A 15,929-nucleotide genomic window follows, 5' to 3' on the forward strand; every position below is an offset into this window, starting at 1 on the left:
AATAAAATAGTCAGAATATAGCTTTCTGTTCCTACGTCTTCTCTGTAGGTGCATTGGCATGAACTGAATCAGAGGCACTGTGTGCAATTATGCTGAACATTTTAAGACATTGGTGAATGTGAAGTACATTTGCAAATGCAATGTAACTTCTAAACATTTAACTGCTTTGAGGGTTTCTGCCTGTTTCACCCAATCAGGCAGTTTCATCCAAATGGCCTCATCCTCTGGGTGAAACGTTTTCTCAAGTCCCCTCTAAACATCCTGCCTCAAATCTATGCCTCTGGTTACTGACCCATCTACGGGAAAATGTTTATTCTACAACTCAAATCAGGTCCCTCGAAACCTTCGATGCTCAAAAGCATCTTTGTTTCTTCAAAGCTGAAATGCTTCAGCCCAGGCAACAGCCTCGTGAATTTCCTCTGCAACCCTCATTGTGCAATTACATCCTTCCGCTAGTGTGGCAATCAGAACTGCACACAGTACTCAAACTGTGGCCTCTACAGTGTTTCATGAAGCTCTATCACAATTTCACGGCTCGTGTTCAATAAATTGACTGATAAGGCGAGCATTAAATATGCCTTTTTCAACGATGCTTTCTTCCTGTCCTGCTGCTTTCAAGGACCTATGGCTATGCATGCCAAGGACCCTATGATACTGCCTACACCCGTTATCTAGACCATTAACGTACATTGCAAACAGGAAGAGATGCAGCACTGAAACCACTGTATGCCACTGGACATAGGCTTCCAGTCTCAAAAAAATTACCATCAACCATTACATTCTGTCTCCTGCCATTAAGCCAATGTTAGATCCAAGTTACCATATTGCCTTGGATCGCATGGATGCCTAACTTCTTGACCAATATCCCATAAGAGTTCTTGTCAATAGTTACACTAAGTCCATGTAGACAAGAGCAGCTGCACTACCCTCACTGACACACCTAGTCATCTCCTCAAAAATGATTCAATTTGTGAGACATGATCTCTCCATACTAACCTCGATAAATCCTTGCCCCTCAAAGTGGAGATTAAATGTACTCTCTCAGAACCTTTTCAGAAAGTTTCCATACCACAGATGCTAGACTCACTGTTCTAGATTTTGTTGGTTTACCTCTATCCCTCTTTGTGAAGAACAGCACTAGATTCTCTGGTCCTTTGGCACCTCTCCCATGTTCTGAAATTTGAAAATTAATAGCAGCGTTCTCATCCGTTACCTCCCACAGTGACCAGTGATAAATGTCATCCATGCTTGGAGATTTAACCATTTTAAGATTTCTAAAACTTAATACCTGTTCTGTTTCAATGTTAATTTATTCAGGTTGCTCAACTGATTTGTATACCCACATCATCCAACTCTATATTTAATGCTATGTATTTATTTAAAATCTCATTTACATCTTCAGGTTCCATACAAAGATCGCTGCTTTAGTCCCTGAATGGGCCCATTCTCTGGTTTTCCTCATATTCCAAATATACTTATAAAATGCTTTTGATTCCCTTTATTTTACCCACCTGTGCCTTTCTGCACAGCCTCTTCACTCTCCTAATTTATTTCTTACATTTTCTATGCTCCTCTGGCGCTTTGCTGTTTTGAGCCCACAGTATCAACCATAAGCTCACTCTTTTTCCTTTTCCGATTCCATACTTCACTGACAGCTCGGCTTCTCTGGACTTGGGGAACCCACTCTTTACCTTTATGATAACATGTTGGTCCTGCACTCTCACCATTCTGTTTTTGAATGACTGCCAATGCTCCAAATTAGATTTCTCTGCAAGAAGCTTCTCCCAGTCCACTTTAGTCAGATCATATTTTCAAATCAACTTTCCGCCATTCACATTTACTTCTGGCCCATTTTCCATTACTACGTAAAGTATTACTGAGATGTGCTTACTATTACCAAAATGTTTCTACCACTCGGCCAGCTTCATTCAGGTTCAGCATCACTCCCTCTCTTGCTGGGCTTTCTACGTACTGTCTTTAAAAGCGCTCCAACAGACATTTCAATTCTGCTTTCTCTAATCCTTTCAGATTGCCTATCCCTGTTAGCATTAGGGAAATTGAAACTCTGTTATCCCATTATTTTACACTTCTGAGATTTGCCTACATATGTTCTTGTATCGGTGCCTGACCATTCGGTGCCCAGAATATACTCCCAGCAATGTGACTGCCCCTTTTCATTTTTATATTCTACCCAAATGGCCTCATTTGAGGAACCTGATTACATAGATATTAGCCTTCCTTATTGCAATAATTGACTCTTTGACCAATATTGCAATACCAGTTCCTCTCTAACCTCTTCTGACCTAACCAGCCCCATCTGAAGATTCTATTCCTCTGAAAATTGAGCTGTTAGTTCTGTCCCGCCCTGAGCAATGTCTCAGCAATAGCAATATCAATTCCATGTTTTTATAAAAATCCTGAACTCATCTGCCATGCTCGAAAGATTTCTTGCATTAAAATAAATACTATCCAGCCTTACCATGCTCCATGCCTTAACTTGACCATTTATGCTCTGCCTTCCTGTTGGTCTTGGTGTCTTCTCTTCTCGGTACCAACACTTTGTTTGCCATACCCCTGCCAAATTAGTTTAAACCACCAACTGCATTAGTTTGGACATTCCAGGATTTTGATCCTGTGACAGTGAAGGAACAGCAGTACTTTTCCAAGTCAGAATGGTGGGCATTTTGGTGAGAAATTTGCAGTTGAACAGTAGTCCCATGTGTTTGCTGCCTTTATCCTTAAAGATGGTAGAGATCATAGTCATGAAGAAATGCAAATCATTGAAGGAGGGGGGAATGTCACTGATGACAGCTGAAGATGGCTGGGCTTAGCATACTGCCCCGAGGAACTTCAGAGTTCCTAGGGCACTTCTCCTTCCCACCTGCTTACCGCTGTGTTGTCACCTCAACTTGATATGCCCTGCTCGTGGGTCAGCACATACAGTGATGTCTCTGACATGACTGCACTCAGTCATATCTGTCAAGACAATGAAAAGCTGTTACTCGACTGGTTTGTGGGTCAGTTCTTGCAATTTTCACAAACTCCAAGACAATAGCAAGACATACTTTACAAGATTAATAGGGCAGGGTATGCTATTGTTGTTTCTGGTGCTTAAGACGACATGTGATCATCTATCCAGTTTATATATTTTTTACTTTTCTTTAGGGGTTTATTACAAATAAATTGGAAGTCAAGGGTCAACCATATTGTTATGGGTCTGGAGTTGCATGTCAGCCACAGCAGGCAAAATGTGAGAAAAGTTTTTCTCTAAAAGATATTAGTGAACCAACTGGGTTTTTAAAGTACAGACCAACAGTTGCCACATGCCATTGCATTAATCTGTCTCTCTGGGTTACAAGTTCCAAACAATGCCATGACTTGAATTTCCCTACTGACTGTATCCTTTTAATCCAGTGGTTTAGGATCATTTGTATCAGAAAAATTGTTCAAAGATAGATATTTTAAAATTTCTGGAAGGTAATCATCGCCGCAAACACACTCTTTGAAGGGTGACACCAGGTGGACACAGTCACTATAGTTAACTCCCAAGGATGACATCCCTTTGGTGCAAAGATAATTGTTTGGCCTCATGTGGAGCTTCAATTCAGTTACAGCCATTAATTTGGCAGGATATTGTTCTCAGTAAATAGTTCCAGCACTAGTTTTGATTTTCTTGAGATTTCTCAAGTTGGCCTTATTCGATTAGCTATGAGTCTTCAAAAGGATGGAAATAGAAATTCTGCACATTGCAGGGAGTCGTTTTCCTTTTTAATGGAGGACTGAAATGAGAAAATAACTGTTTTAAAACCAGTTGCTCCATGTTTTGAAAACAAGTAATTTGACACTCGTTAGAAGCATCACTTACGTAGCTGCTCGTGAACCAGTAATTCAAGTCTTGTTTGTAGATGAACTGGAGTTGATAGGCTGTGCAAAAATGGAACTTTGACAAGTAACAGATTGGAAACTGGTCGCTAGTTTATAAAGCAATGACAAAGATATTCTGCCTGCCAACAATTGAGATGTTGGTTCTCAGGTAGCTGAATAGCTTGCTTTTGAACAATGTGCTTTTCCTCCCTCCGTTATCCAGATAGCCCTCTGCCGCACCACCTCCATTCCCCATTCCACATTCCACTGCTCTAAACCAAAACCCCCACGTAATAAAGATAGAGTCCCCCTGTCCTCACCTACCACCTACCATTCTCTGTATCCAATGCATCATCCTTAATCACTTCCGCCAATTCCAAATAGATCCCACTGCCAAGGACATCTTACCCTCCTCACCCCTCTTTGTCTTCCACAAGGACCGTTCTGTTTAACAATCCTTGGTTTGCGCCACTCTCCCCAACAACCCCTAAACCCCCACGTACCTTCCCCTGCAACCGGAAAAGATGCAAAATCTGCCAGTACACCACCCCCCCACCACCCCCCTCACCTCCATCCAGGGGCTCAAAAAGTCTTTCCAAGTGAGGCAGAGGTTCAGCTGCTGATGTGGTCTTCTCTACACTGGGGAGACTGAATGTAAAGTTAGGGAACGGTTCATCGAGCATCACAGCCAGGTCAACATTGGCTGACTGGACCTCCCAGGCACCACCCATTTCAATTCCCCCAATCACTCCTTTCCAACATGACTATCCTTGGCCTCCTCCATTGCCAAAACGAACCACAGCACAAGTTGGAGAAATACCTACAGACTAGAGGACTCAACAGTGAGTTCTCCAAATTCAAATAACTGCTCTCCCCATCCACCGATTCCCTTCCCAGCCCCTCCCATCCCTTCCACTGCTCCCTGCCACCAACCGGTTTCATTCCTCCCACTGACTAACCAGGTCGTACTCTCTACCTGTCCTCACCTATCTCCACTTCACAACCCTGCTGCTGTCACCCACTTTACCGCAGCTCCCCCCCGCACCCGGCCCCAATCCTGAAGAAGGGTTATACCCAAAACATCGACTTCTCAATCTTCTGACGCTGCCTGGCTTGCTATGTTCCTCCAGCTTCCTGCCTGTCTATTTTGGATTCTAACATCTGCAGTTTTTTTTGTCTCTAACCAAGCTGAACAGCTTGGGCCTGTCAACTAAAGGCAGAGAAACCATCAGCATCTTAGGAGCTCTCTGCCTCTTATGCATTAAGGCACTTTAAGCCTGAAGAACAATTTATTTTTCCTTCAGCAATCACTGTCAATTGTGTCTTTTGATTAAGCCAGAGACCATCTATAAGTGAAGCAGCCACCTTCTACCTCTTGTAAACCAGTAGAAACATCTGGAGAAAGATGACTGAAGCAGTGCACTGATCAGCTTACGAATCATAAGAATCAACCAATCCAATGAACAATGAGCAGTGAACCATTTACTGTGTTCACTCTGTCTATAACATCCATGTAGTGTGTGTGTGGGGTCAGTTTTCAGGAGATCAGAGTTTTAATTAATTAAGTTACATATTGGTGATTCACAATTGGTTTCCCTGCCGCTGGAGTCTAATTACTTAATAAAATGGCAATTTTTATTTAGTATAGAAAATCAACCCATGCTTTCTGCAACCTGGGGAGAAAAGACAGATAAATTATGGAATTTTGTTTTTTTTAATCTAAAGCTTTGGTGATAACTGGAAACAGTGGGGCTTAATTTCCAGTGTGCTACCCCAGTAAGATGTGACATCACCTTCACACCTTGTTCTTCTCTCTCACTGCCATATGCTGTCAGACTTATAACTAATACAGTTACATTTACCATTTGAGCTTTCTATAATGCCTGGGCCTAATACTGCTGCCAGCAATATCACTATAAAAACTTGCTTGCAAAATTACGTCATCTTAAATTAAGTAGAGAGTTGGGATTATGATGAATATAGATTTGAGTGTCGTGGTTGATCTCATCATCAATTTATTCAAGTAGCAACTATTTGCTGAAGAGGAGAGTGGTTATTTCAATATTAAAAGATTTACAATAGCTGGATTCTCCTGGGAAGCAGCTCCATTTCATGAAGGCAATCTTGGCCCTCCTAGTTTCCCTTACCAGTTGCTCTGTTGTTTCATGATTCAGGGCTTGACTATATTAGGTCAGAAACCGTATATAGCAGGAATCTTGATGAAAAAATTTGTCGTCCTTTTATTGATTGACCTGCTGTGCATTTTCAGTTAAAACTAAATTAAATTGAGATTTATATTTCTTTTAAATTTTTACTTTTTTAAACCATTGCCTTAAATATGCGTGTAGAGATTCTTCCACCTTTTTCTGTGGCGGGGGGGGGGGGGTGAAGTGTATTCTCTCATGGGTTTCCTACTGAGATTTTATAGTTAGCCCTAAATGACAGTGACATAATCCAATGATTAGATAAATCCCAGTAAAATCTGCACAAAGACAAAAATTTTGTTGTGCTAAGTGACACAGGTAGCAATTTCTTTTCTTTAACTCACTCATGGGTTGCAAGTTTTGTTGGTTGCGCCAGCATTTATGATCCATCATTTGTTCCTTTTCTAGAAAGTGATGTTGAGTTTCTTCTTGAATCCCCACAGTCCATTTGGTGTAGGCAGACATAGCACCGTTAGGGTGTTAATTCCAGGATTCTGAACCAGCGACAGTGAAGGAATGGTGATACATTTCCAAGTCAGGATGGGAAGTAGATCAGACAGAGCTGGCAGGTGGTGTTCAAATGTACCTGCAGCCCTTGTCCTAGATGACAGTGACAGTGGATTGGAAGCTTCTGTCTAAGAATTCTTGGTGAATTTCTGCAGTTCACCTTGTAGATAGTCATTACCTGCAACGTGTCAGCTCAGGCTGCATACTGTCCAGGTGTTACTGTATTCAGACATGGACTGCTTCAGAATGTGAGTCACGAATGACGCTGAACCATGTCTACTCATCAGCAAACACCATGATGGAGGGAAGGTCATTGATGGAGCAGCTGAAGATATTTAGGCATAAGACACAATCTTGAGGAGCACATGCAAATATGTCCTGAAGCTGAAATATCTGACTAACATTTTGCCTTGTGCCAGGTATGACTCTAGCCAATAGAGAGTATGCCCATGATTCCTATTGACTCCAGTTTTGTGATAGATCCTTGACACCACGCCTGGTCAAACGTAGCCTTGATGCCGAAGGCAGTCACTCTTATCTCCACTCTGAAATTCAGCTCTTTTGTCCATGTTTGAACTAAGGCTGTAATGAGGTCATGAGCTGAGAATTCATAGCAGTACCAAACTGAGTTACAGTAAACAGGCTCTAACTAAGCAACTGTTGTTTGATAATACTCTTAATGACTCCTTCCACCAGCATTCTTCATGCTATCTTGACTGACTTAGGTTTAAACACATATCTTTTCTACATAAGCACTGTTTTAAAAACACATTCAACAGCTCAATATTGACTGGTAGCACTATGAGACTCGACTTTGCAGTAACATTCCATAAGCTTTGCAGAAGTCGACATCAACGTTCACACATCACCTGATGAGACTGGAATGCTAAACTGCTGGAGATAATTGTCTCAGAGAAAGAAAAACTGACAAAAGAATTGCAAGTTAACTATAATCTTGCAACATTCATTCATGACTTCCCACTTAACATCTGGAATGTGCCAAAGTCAGCTGTTTGTCTGAAATGTAAGCCTTCATTTCAATGGTAACAGCTTCTCTCCCACCCATCAATGCAAGAGGCTTGGTGACATGTCTCCCACCAAAACTAATTGCTTTTCAAAACCACACTGTTATGAAGCATCAGGTAATTATGGGGACAATGTTGTTCCATACAGCATCTACCAGTGAGATCAATAATGCAATACCTACAATCATATTGTCATCATGTGTGGGGAAATTCAAGTGACTTACTGCCAGATGCAATACCATCCTCTAAATCATTTGCGTGAGTAAATCACTTCTCTGCAATTAGTGTCCACAGATGTAAATGGCAGAAACTTACTACATAAAATTAAAAACAAAGCATGTTAAGGTGTTCTTTAGTCAAAACTACACACTTTCAGCAGCATTGATTAAAATCACACTGAGACTCACACTAAAGTCTCATGAGGAATGGTTCCCATGACTCCAATTTTTACTTCTGGCTTTGAATCAAAGTCTACCAATGTTGCTCATGACATCAAGGTTGGCAAATCCTTAACCAATCCTGTTGCATTTGGGCTTCAGACACTGGGACTTTGATAACTGCAAGCATCTCAAATACCTTGATAGCATCACATGACCCCAAAATCTGTCACCAATTTTTGTCTTGCGTATTTAAGAAAGTTGTGATAGTGGATTATACACTTGCAAGTTGTCCTCAAACTGCCTCAGCAGTGATTCGTTAGTTGCATTCACACCTTACAGTCAAAAGTATATGGATACATGCACAAAATCTAACTAACCACAATGCAGTACATAGAATGCTTTAACATGGGTACAAAAAGTCATTTGATACTATTACCTCTCATAAGTAAAATGGCACAAAACTATTCTAAACTTAACAATATGAATACAATGCCAGGTGCAAAACCCATCTATAGATACCTTATTAACCGCACTAAATTTAACTCCAACTACGAGTACTGGAATAAATCCGAGATTCAGTTCTTCACACAAGTTGCTCTGCTCAAGTTTAGCATTATCATAAAAGCAAAATGAGATGGTAAAACACTGGCATTTCAAATGAGTGTGGCAATACAACACGGAGTGCTGGCCCAACAAGAATGACCAGTAATTCCAACAGCTTGTATTTTCATTGCACCTTTTAAAAAGAGCAGCAGTTCAACCGCTCAGCGCTGAGTCAATAGGTACTGAGTTTAAGTCCCACTCTCTGACTTAGCACAACCAGAAACAACATAGCAGTATCACTGTGTTGCATTATGATTGAATCAAGGATGAAGTGTTACGTTGCTTAAAAATTCACTCTTTTTAAAATGCCATCTTATTTCAAACTCTAATCACTAACCAAATGGGTATTGCTCCAGAATTTCTCGATCAGTAAGAATAATCTTAATACTGCTGGATTCCCTCATATCCATAAAGTATTATTCAACTCTTTGGAATGCTTTGCTTTTTTCCCCCAGACTATAGTGGGATTCTGAAAGAGACTGCCAGCTCATGCAACGACATCAATTTGCTGAATTCCTGCAACTGAGCATTGAACATACTATTTAGGTACCATGTGAATTAATAGACAATCCAGGAGACCTCACTGACCCCAAGTCTACTCACCAAGGATTGAGATTAGAAAGGATTTTGCAAGATTTATAATCTGTTATTCTATCTCAACCAAGAAGCATACAATAAACATATTTAAGGTCTCTTTGGTTTGAAAAAAAAAAGGGCCTTTTCCTTTGATTTTTATTGACCAAGGTTTGCGAGCAAGTATTTCTATATTCAGGACTGCTGGATTAGTGGTGCTGGAAAAGCACAGCAGTTCAGGCAGCATCCGAGGAGCAGTAAAATCGACATTTCGGGCAAAAGCCCTTCATCAGGACTGCACTTACACCTGACAGACATTAATCTCCACTCTTTTTCCTAACGGGCAACTAAAAACACAAGAACAGATTAAAAATAATTGTTCAATACGATCTGACGATTTGGTGGGAAAATACTCAATAGATAAAATTCCAGATTTCGCATCTCTTAATCCTCACCGTTCACTTGCTCAATAGGAATGGATCAAATGAACACAAAATAACTTTCTATTTGCAAAATTCCAAAGCACTTGATAATTAATAAGTACACTTTTCAAAATTGCTGCTTAGACATGTGCAACAGCCATATTGCACAAGGCATAACATAAATAGGGGTAAGTGATGGGTAGTGGTAATAACAATTAACCGATTGTCCAGAGGCATTGGGCAATATACTGGGATCACTAGCTCAAATACCACCACACCACCCAATGGGGTTTAAATTCAATTAATTAACTGAATTTTTTAAAAAAAAGCTAGTTTCAGTAGTAGTGACCATAAAACCATTGTAAATTTTCTTGAAAACCCATCTGCTTCTTTAAATCGCTACTATGATTTTTTTAAAAAATTGTCATCCTTACTTGGCTTAATCGACACAACTCTACATTCACAGAAATGTGGATAACATTTATCTGCCCCCCTCTCAAATGGCTTAGCATCCAATTAAAGGACAATAAGGGATGGGCAAAATATTAACCTTCTCAGCAATGCCCACAGTCATGAAAATAAATCAAGGAAAAATATCACCAATAAGATAGAGTCTATGTATTTTACTTGCTCCTGTCAAAGGGATAAGAATAGGCAGGGGCACCAGGAGAATTAGAGTCATAGAGATGTACAGCATGGAAACAGACCCTTCTTTTTTGGATAATGCTAAAGATTTTGGTGTTACATTTGCCACTTAATGGAAGTGCCTATGACTTACTAAAATTGTTTATTGAAATATCTCAGGTGGAACCTGACATCTATTTTTGAGGGTAATGTGTGAAAGAATGTCAAACAGAGATCAAGAACAGTACTCCTCACACATATACTGAGGAAAATAATTTGTGAAGGTGTTTAAGTTGAAAATGTGATTTCCCAAAGCATTGGTGAATGAGGAAACAGAACTCCCTTTCAGTGAACAATAAAGATCAAATGAAGGCACAGTGCATTTCAGCGAAACTGAAGTATGGCTCAAAGGTGTGCCAAACTAACTGACTGAAGGACAACTTTTAACATCTTAAACCACTGAGAATGTTATAGGATACTCAACAATCTAACAACAAAGAATAATAAACCAAAATTCAAGTCAATTAATAACTAACTACCAGCAATTATATAACACTTAAGGTAGCAAAACATCTGAGTATTTCTTAAGAATAATGTGGTACAGCACTACACAAGACGACATCAGAATAGGCGATCATTTTTAATGAGTGTTTTGAAAGGGGAGGACAGCACCGAGACAGTAAAGTTGAAGGAATGAATACCAAAGCCTAGGACCTAAGCAGTTGAACGTACAACTGCCATTAGTAGAATGGTGAGAATTTTGGATGCACAGAGCTCAGAACTGCACAGACGCCTATGAAGGTTTCATAGATAGAGTGCATCGGAAATGGGGCAAAGTGAGGCCAGGGAGAGATTTGAAAATAGCGATAGAAATTTTTTTTCTGGAAACTGAAACACCCAAGATCAGAAGGAGAATAAGACAAGGGACCTTTTTTTGAAAAAAAAAATTCCTTCATCATCTTGCTCAAGTGGTTCACAAGTGGACATTTAAGAATACTATGAAGAAACCGACAGTATGACCATCATGGAGGAAAGTCATATAGTTTACCACTTCTCACATCCTTCCAACAATTAGGGAAAGCAACATGCAAAGATTAAGGAAAATTGGTGAAATGTCAGCAATATATTCAAGCTAATTCAGAATAGGCTAATTCCAAATTTCCTGTGTCGCCTTCACATGACAAAAATGCCAATGTATTTGCATTAGTGACATGAGTTGCAGCTTTTGGTTATTGAAATCAGGTTTTGCAACATTGTTTTCTAGACTTTCCTTTCTACATTACTATTTTAGGCATCTCATTCCATTACTCAACAAAGTCTTCTCAAGAAGCTGCAAGGCAATAGCCTTAATTCTATACAAGACTAACATTCCCCATTACAAAATGTGCAAGACATATCAATATATTTTTCAACACTGAACAAACAATGTGTATATACCACCCAGGTAGTCTATTACTTATGTAGTACTATTGAAGTAATAAATTAAACTTTTGTGCCATACTCACACGAGGGAGGTGTTGTCAAAATGAGGTCATATTGTCAATAACATATAATTTAGATTATACTCAGAACAGAGCATGGTGCTTGCACTAAAGATCCCTGCGTCTTTTCGGAGTGGGTATAAATAGCTCCTCTGTAAAGCAGCTATCCAGAATTTGAACATCTGCACCAAGAACACTTCAGCAGCAAAGATCCTCTTCGCAAAGGGTTGCTGTGGTAAGTCTACTAATTTTTCTATTGGATTTTGATTTTTATTTAGAATTTTTTTCACCTGCACCATTTTCTGGAGGCTGCAGAGAGAAACAAATTTGTTGAGACCAGCTAAATCAGATTTTTAATGCTGTGTTTGCGATTTAAAAATCCAAAGCAGCAGCTGTAATTTTGCTGTTCATGAAGGAATGATAATCTCATCGTATATTTTTCTCTTTCCACACAAAAATTGTATTGTCTTTTTTCTTAAAAGATGTTTTAAAAATGGAGCATTAACCAAATGCATTAAGCTGGCAGTTTAGTGAAGTGTGAATATTTAATTGCATGGAGCTTTTCTTGGTCATAACCAATGCTACGGTCAAGCTTTTTGATAATAATTGTCAATATTAAAAATCCATAATTAAGTAATGGGAAAGTTATAACAATAAAAACATTGCCAAAATCAAATTTTAAAAATCAATAATTCATTCATCAGGACCATCTTATTGTGGATGAATTGTAAGAAAAAAAATCACAACAGGACCATACCAAATTGACACAAATCTTTTGCTGCAACACTGTCTGTTGATTTATTCATTCCAGAGCATTTGTGCATCTAGTTGTTGTTTCACGGGCAACAATAATGGAGCATTCAGACATCTGAATTATTATACAAATTCAAGTATGAAGCCCTCTCCAACGCCACCCTGGAACTGTGCCATGCAAGTGTTAGAATGCGAGGCATGTATTCAAGATACTCTCTGCAATTATCTTGTCAGAGAAGCTATTTCATTGAGTATCCCCGTTTGAGTTGAGGTCAGGCATTTTACCGAAGTACTCTTCGTGGTAAGGGGGCAAGTAAACCTGTGGCATTCAGTATCACAATCCACTGAGTGCATTGGATTCAGCCACCAGCTCATACCAATAATATTGCATGGCGGGGGGGGGGGGGGGGGGGGGAGTAATATATTTTTCTTTTAAGTAAACATGTTGACGAGGGTAAACAAATCAATCTGCAATTTTCTTTATAGGAAAACAATGGACTATTTCAAGTTCTCCAGCTGTATCTTGGCCCTTTTGTCCACCCTATCCTCAGCTGCAACAACCTGCCCTTCCAAGTGCTTATGCAGACAAAATGACAGGTATGTAGACTGCTCAGGCCAAGGCTTAACAGAACTCCCAGAGAACATCCAGGACAATATAATACACCTAAATATTTCCCACAATGGCATTAAAGATCTCAGCAATAAGCTGACCAATTTCACCAACCTGAGGCTCCTCGACATGTCAAACAATTTGCTCACTCGTATGCCAACCGAATTTCCAAGGGCACTTTGGGAAATCTATGCTGCTAACAATCTTATCAAAGTACTTGAGAAAGAAGACACTGTCACCCAGTGGAACCTGAAAATACTGGATTTGTCTGACAACCTGATTGAAAGGGCTTTTCTAATTAACAACACATTAATTAACCTCAAATTCCTCAACGTCAGTGGAAATAGATTCTGGACGGTCCCAACCAACACACCATATAACTTGGAAACTTTAGATTTATCTCACAATAACTTGCAGAATATACTACCCGATACTTTTCGGCAAAAAAGACTTTCAAAATTGTACTTGAACAATAACAGTTTCACGTTTATTCCAAATGGAACTTTTGATCAACTCACTGGCTTGCAGTTGATTACACTGTATGGAAATTTGTGGGAATGCAACAATCTGGATCATATTTCCTATCTACTGACCTGGACAAAAAGTGTGGCAGCAACTGTGCTTGGAGTTCCGTGCACAGAAGAAACTGAGTCTACTCAGAAAGCAACGATTACCTCTGACCCAAGCACTGTGACACTACCAATTCATACTTCAAGTTTCACTCATCAACAGGCTAAAATCAGAACAACTCCAACTACTGTGTCCAAGGGGAATGAGGCAAAAACACTCCAATCTTTTGTGAGTCAAGGAACTGATACTTCATCCTTTTTACAAAAAATCAAAAATGCCAGTTTGAATTCACCTGAACGAAGCTCTGTTAATGAACCGGTGTTGGAAATAACAACCCAAAGCATTACTACTCAAACATCAGGTAGCACTGAAAGTTCAAGCAATCCTCCTATTGTTACAAATACAACAGATATACTTCCAGCATCCTCAATGCTCATTACAGCTGCTCAGTTTACTTCCAACAGCACCATTTCAACCTTGTTCATCACAATGGCTGACAGAAATGGAACTCTGAACAGTCAGATCAATGGCTCAATGCCTCTGTCAACCTTTGAGCCAATGCCCACTGCAAGTCACAGGCCAACTGCATCAGTTACATTCTCAACATATTCTGAACCAAGTATCATCAATGCAACCACTTCTCATGCTGCAATGAGGAGTATTTCCAGTACCATTAAGAATAATCCAACCAATCTGACAACCTCACCAAAGGTCAATGGAATCACTGGAACCACAAATGTCATGAAGTATAATGCAACAACAGCAGAAAGCACAAACTCAAAAGCACATGAATGTATAGGAATAACACTCTATATCATGGCTTTCCCCATGCTGGTAGCACTGTTTATTTAAACATTTAAACAAGGGAAACAGTTAGCGACAGTAAGTCAATACCATTTTTGGCTAATGAATCAGGTATTTTGTATTTTCTTTTCAGAAATTAAAAATCAAAAATTCTCCTCTGAAGGCTTAGGGACCAAATCTGATCTTTGGTCTGTTATGCACCAATTTCCTTCAGCCACGTCTGCTTTGTCCCACAGCCAGGAAAGATGGGAGAAGAATTTTAAAATGTCAAATTAGATAACTCCAGTCCCGACTATGACTTGTTGACTCCTGCTGGAAAGTGCACACTAATAAATACAGATGCGAGTAACCACTACCTCTCCCAGCCCCACCAGCATAGCTTTTTAAAACATTTGAGGTCAAGACTAACACATGATAAACAGCTACCTGGATGAGGCACTGAAGAGCAGCAGGTGCTGATACTGCCAGATGTATGGCAGCACGACAGGTCACCACCAACAAGAAAACGTGAGGAGAGAGAATAAATCTCAATTTTGAGCTGACCCACCAGCAAACATTAAAAAAGGACACTTACAAACAAAGGTTACCATATGAAGCCTACCATTCGACCACGTTTTGAACATTTTCATTTAAACATAAAGCAGTTGTGATATACATTCAGAATTCAAACTTTTTTCAGCAAAAACAAACTTATGAATAGTTTCAGAATTTTACAACTAAACAATTTCTGTGACCTGAAATGTCTAACTATTTACTCTCTATTTGTACTATAAAATTTTGAGCATTTTTCTTTCTGATATGTGGATGCATGCAACCACTAAATTATTTGATAAGTAATTTCAATGTAATGAAACTAAATTTCAAATAAAATGTTGAGTCTTGCAAACGTAACAAGAGCAGACATGAAAATATCTCACTATTTAAACTATTCTCATGGTTTACTGGCAGGATGTGACCAGTGGTGGCCAACTTGGATCGGTGTTAGGGCCTTAATTATCCACATTATTTAATAATAACTTGGATAATGGCATAGAAAAGGTCATCTATTTAAATTTACTAATGACAGTTAGGCAGTGCAGACAGTGCAAATGATAGCATGGAAATATAAACAGTTATTGATATATTTAAGTGATTGGCAAAACTGTGGCAGATCAACTTCAAAATAGGCAAGCACGAGATTATCCATTTTGGATTGAAAAGAATAGATTGGTGTACTTTCTAGACGGTATGAAGTTAAATACAGTTGATGTCCAAAGAGCTTGAAGGTTTAGGTGCATAAATCGTTAAAATGCCACAAACTGGTGCAGAAAATAATCAAGCAAGCTGATGAAATGCTGGCCTTCACATCCAAAGGACTGGATCATGGGAATGCAGAAGTTATGCAGCAGTTATGCAGCAGTTACACAAAACCCTGGTTAGACCCCACTTGGACTCATACCTTAGGAGGGATATATTAGCCTTGAAGGTGGTACACAGGTTTACGAAAATGAAATCCAGACTTTAGGGATT

General features: G+C 39.4%; 2 protein-coding genes across 9 annotated transcripts in view; one reads left to right on the forward strand and one right to left on the reverse strand.

Moving 5' to 3' along the window:
• Positions 1 to 15,929, reverse strand: part of nf1a (neurofibromin 1a) — a 334,390-nt gene that overhangs the window by 124,563 nt on the left and 193,898 nt on the right. The window lies entirely within an intron of this gene.
• On the forward strand, positions 11,804 to 15,308 carry omg (oligodendrocyte myelin glycoprotein). Its single transcript, XM_087977262.1, has 2 exons — positions 11,804 to 11,918; positions 12,923 to 15,308. The coding sequence occupies exon 2, from the start codon at positions 12,930 to 12,932 to the stop codon at positions 14,466 to 14,468; it is 1,539 nt and encodes a 512-aa protein (XP_087833388.1). The 5' UTR covers positions 11,804 to 11,918; positions 12,923 to 12,929; the 3' UTR covers positions 14,469 to 15,308.

This window comes from Chiloscyllium plagiosum, unplaced genomic scaffold (genome assembly GCF_037043375.1).
Source record: "Chiloscyllium plagiosum isolate Xiang-an unplaced genomic scaffold, Cpla_swu_hap1 HiC_scaffold_31, whole genome shotgun sequence".
Lineage (NCBI taxonomy): Eukaryota > Metazoa > Chordata > Chondrichthyes > Orectolobiformes > Hemiscylliidae > Chiloscyllium > Chiloscyllium plagiosum.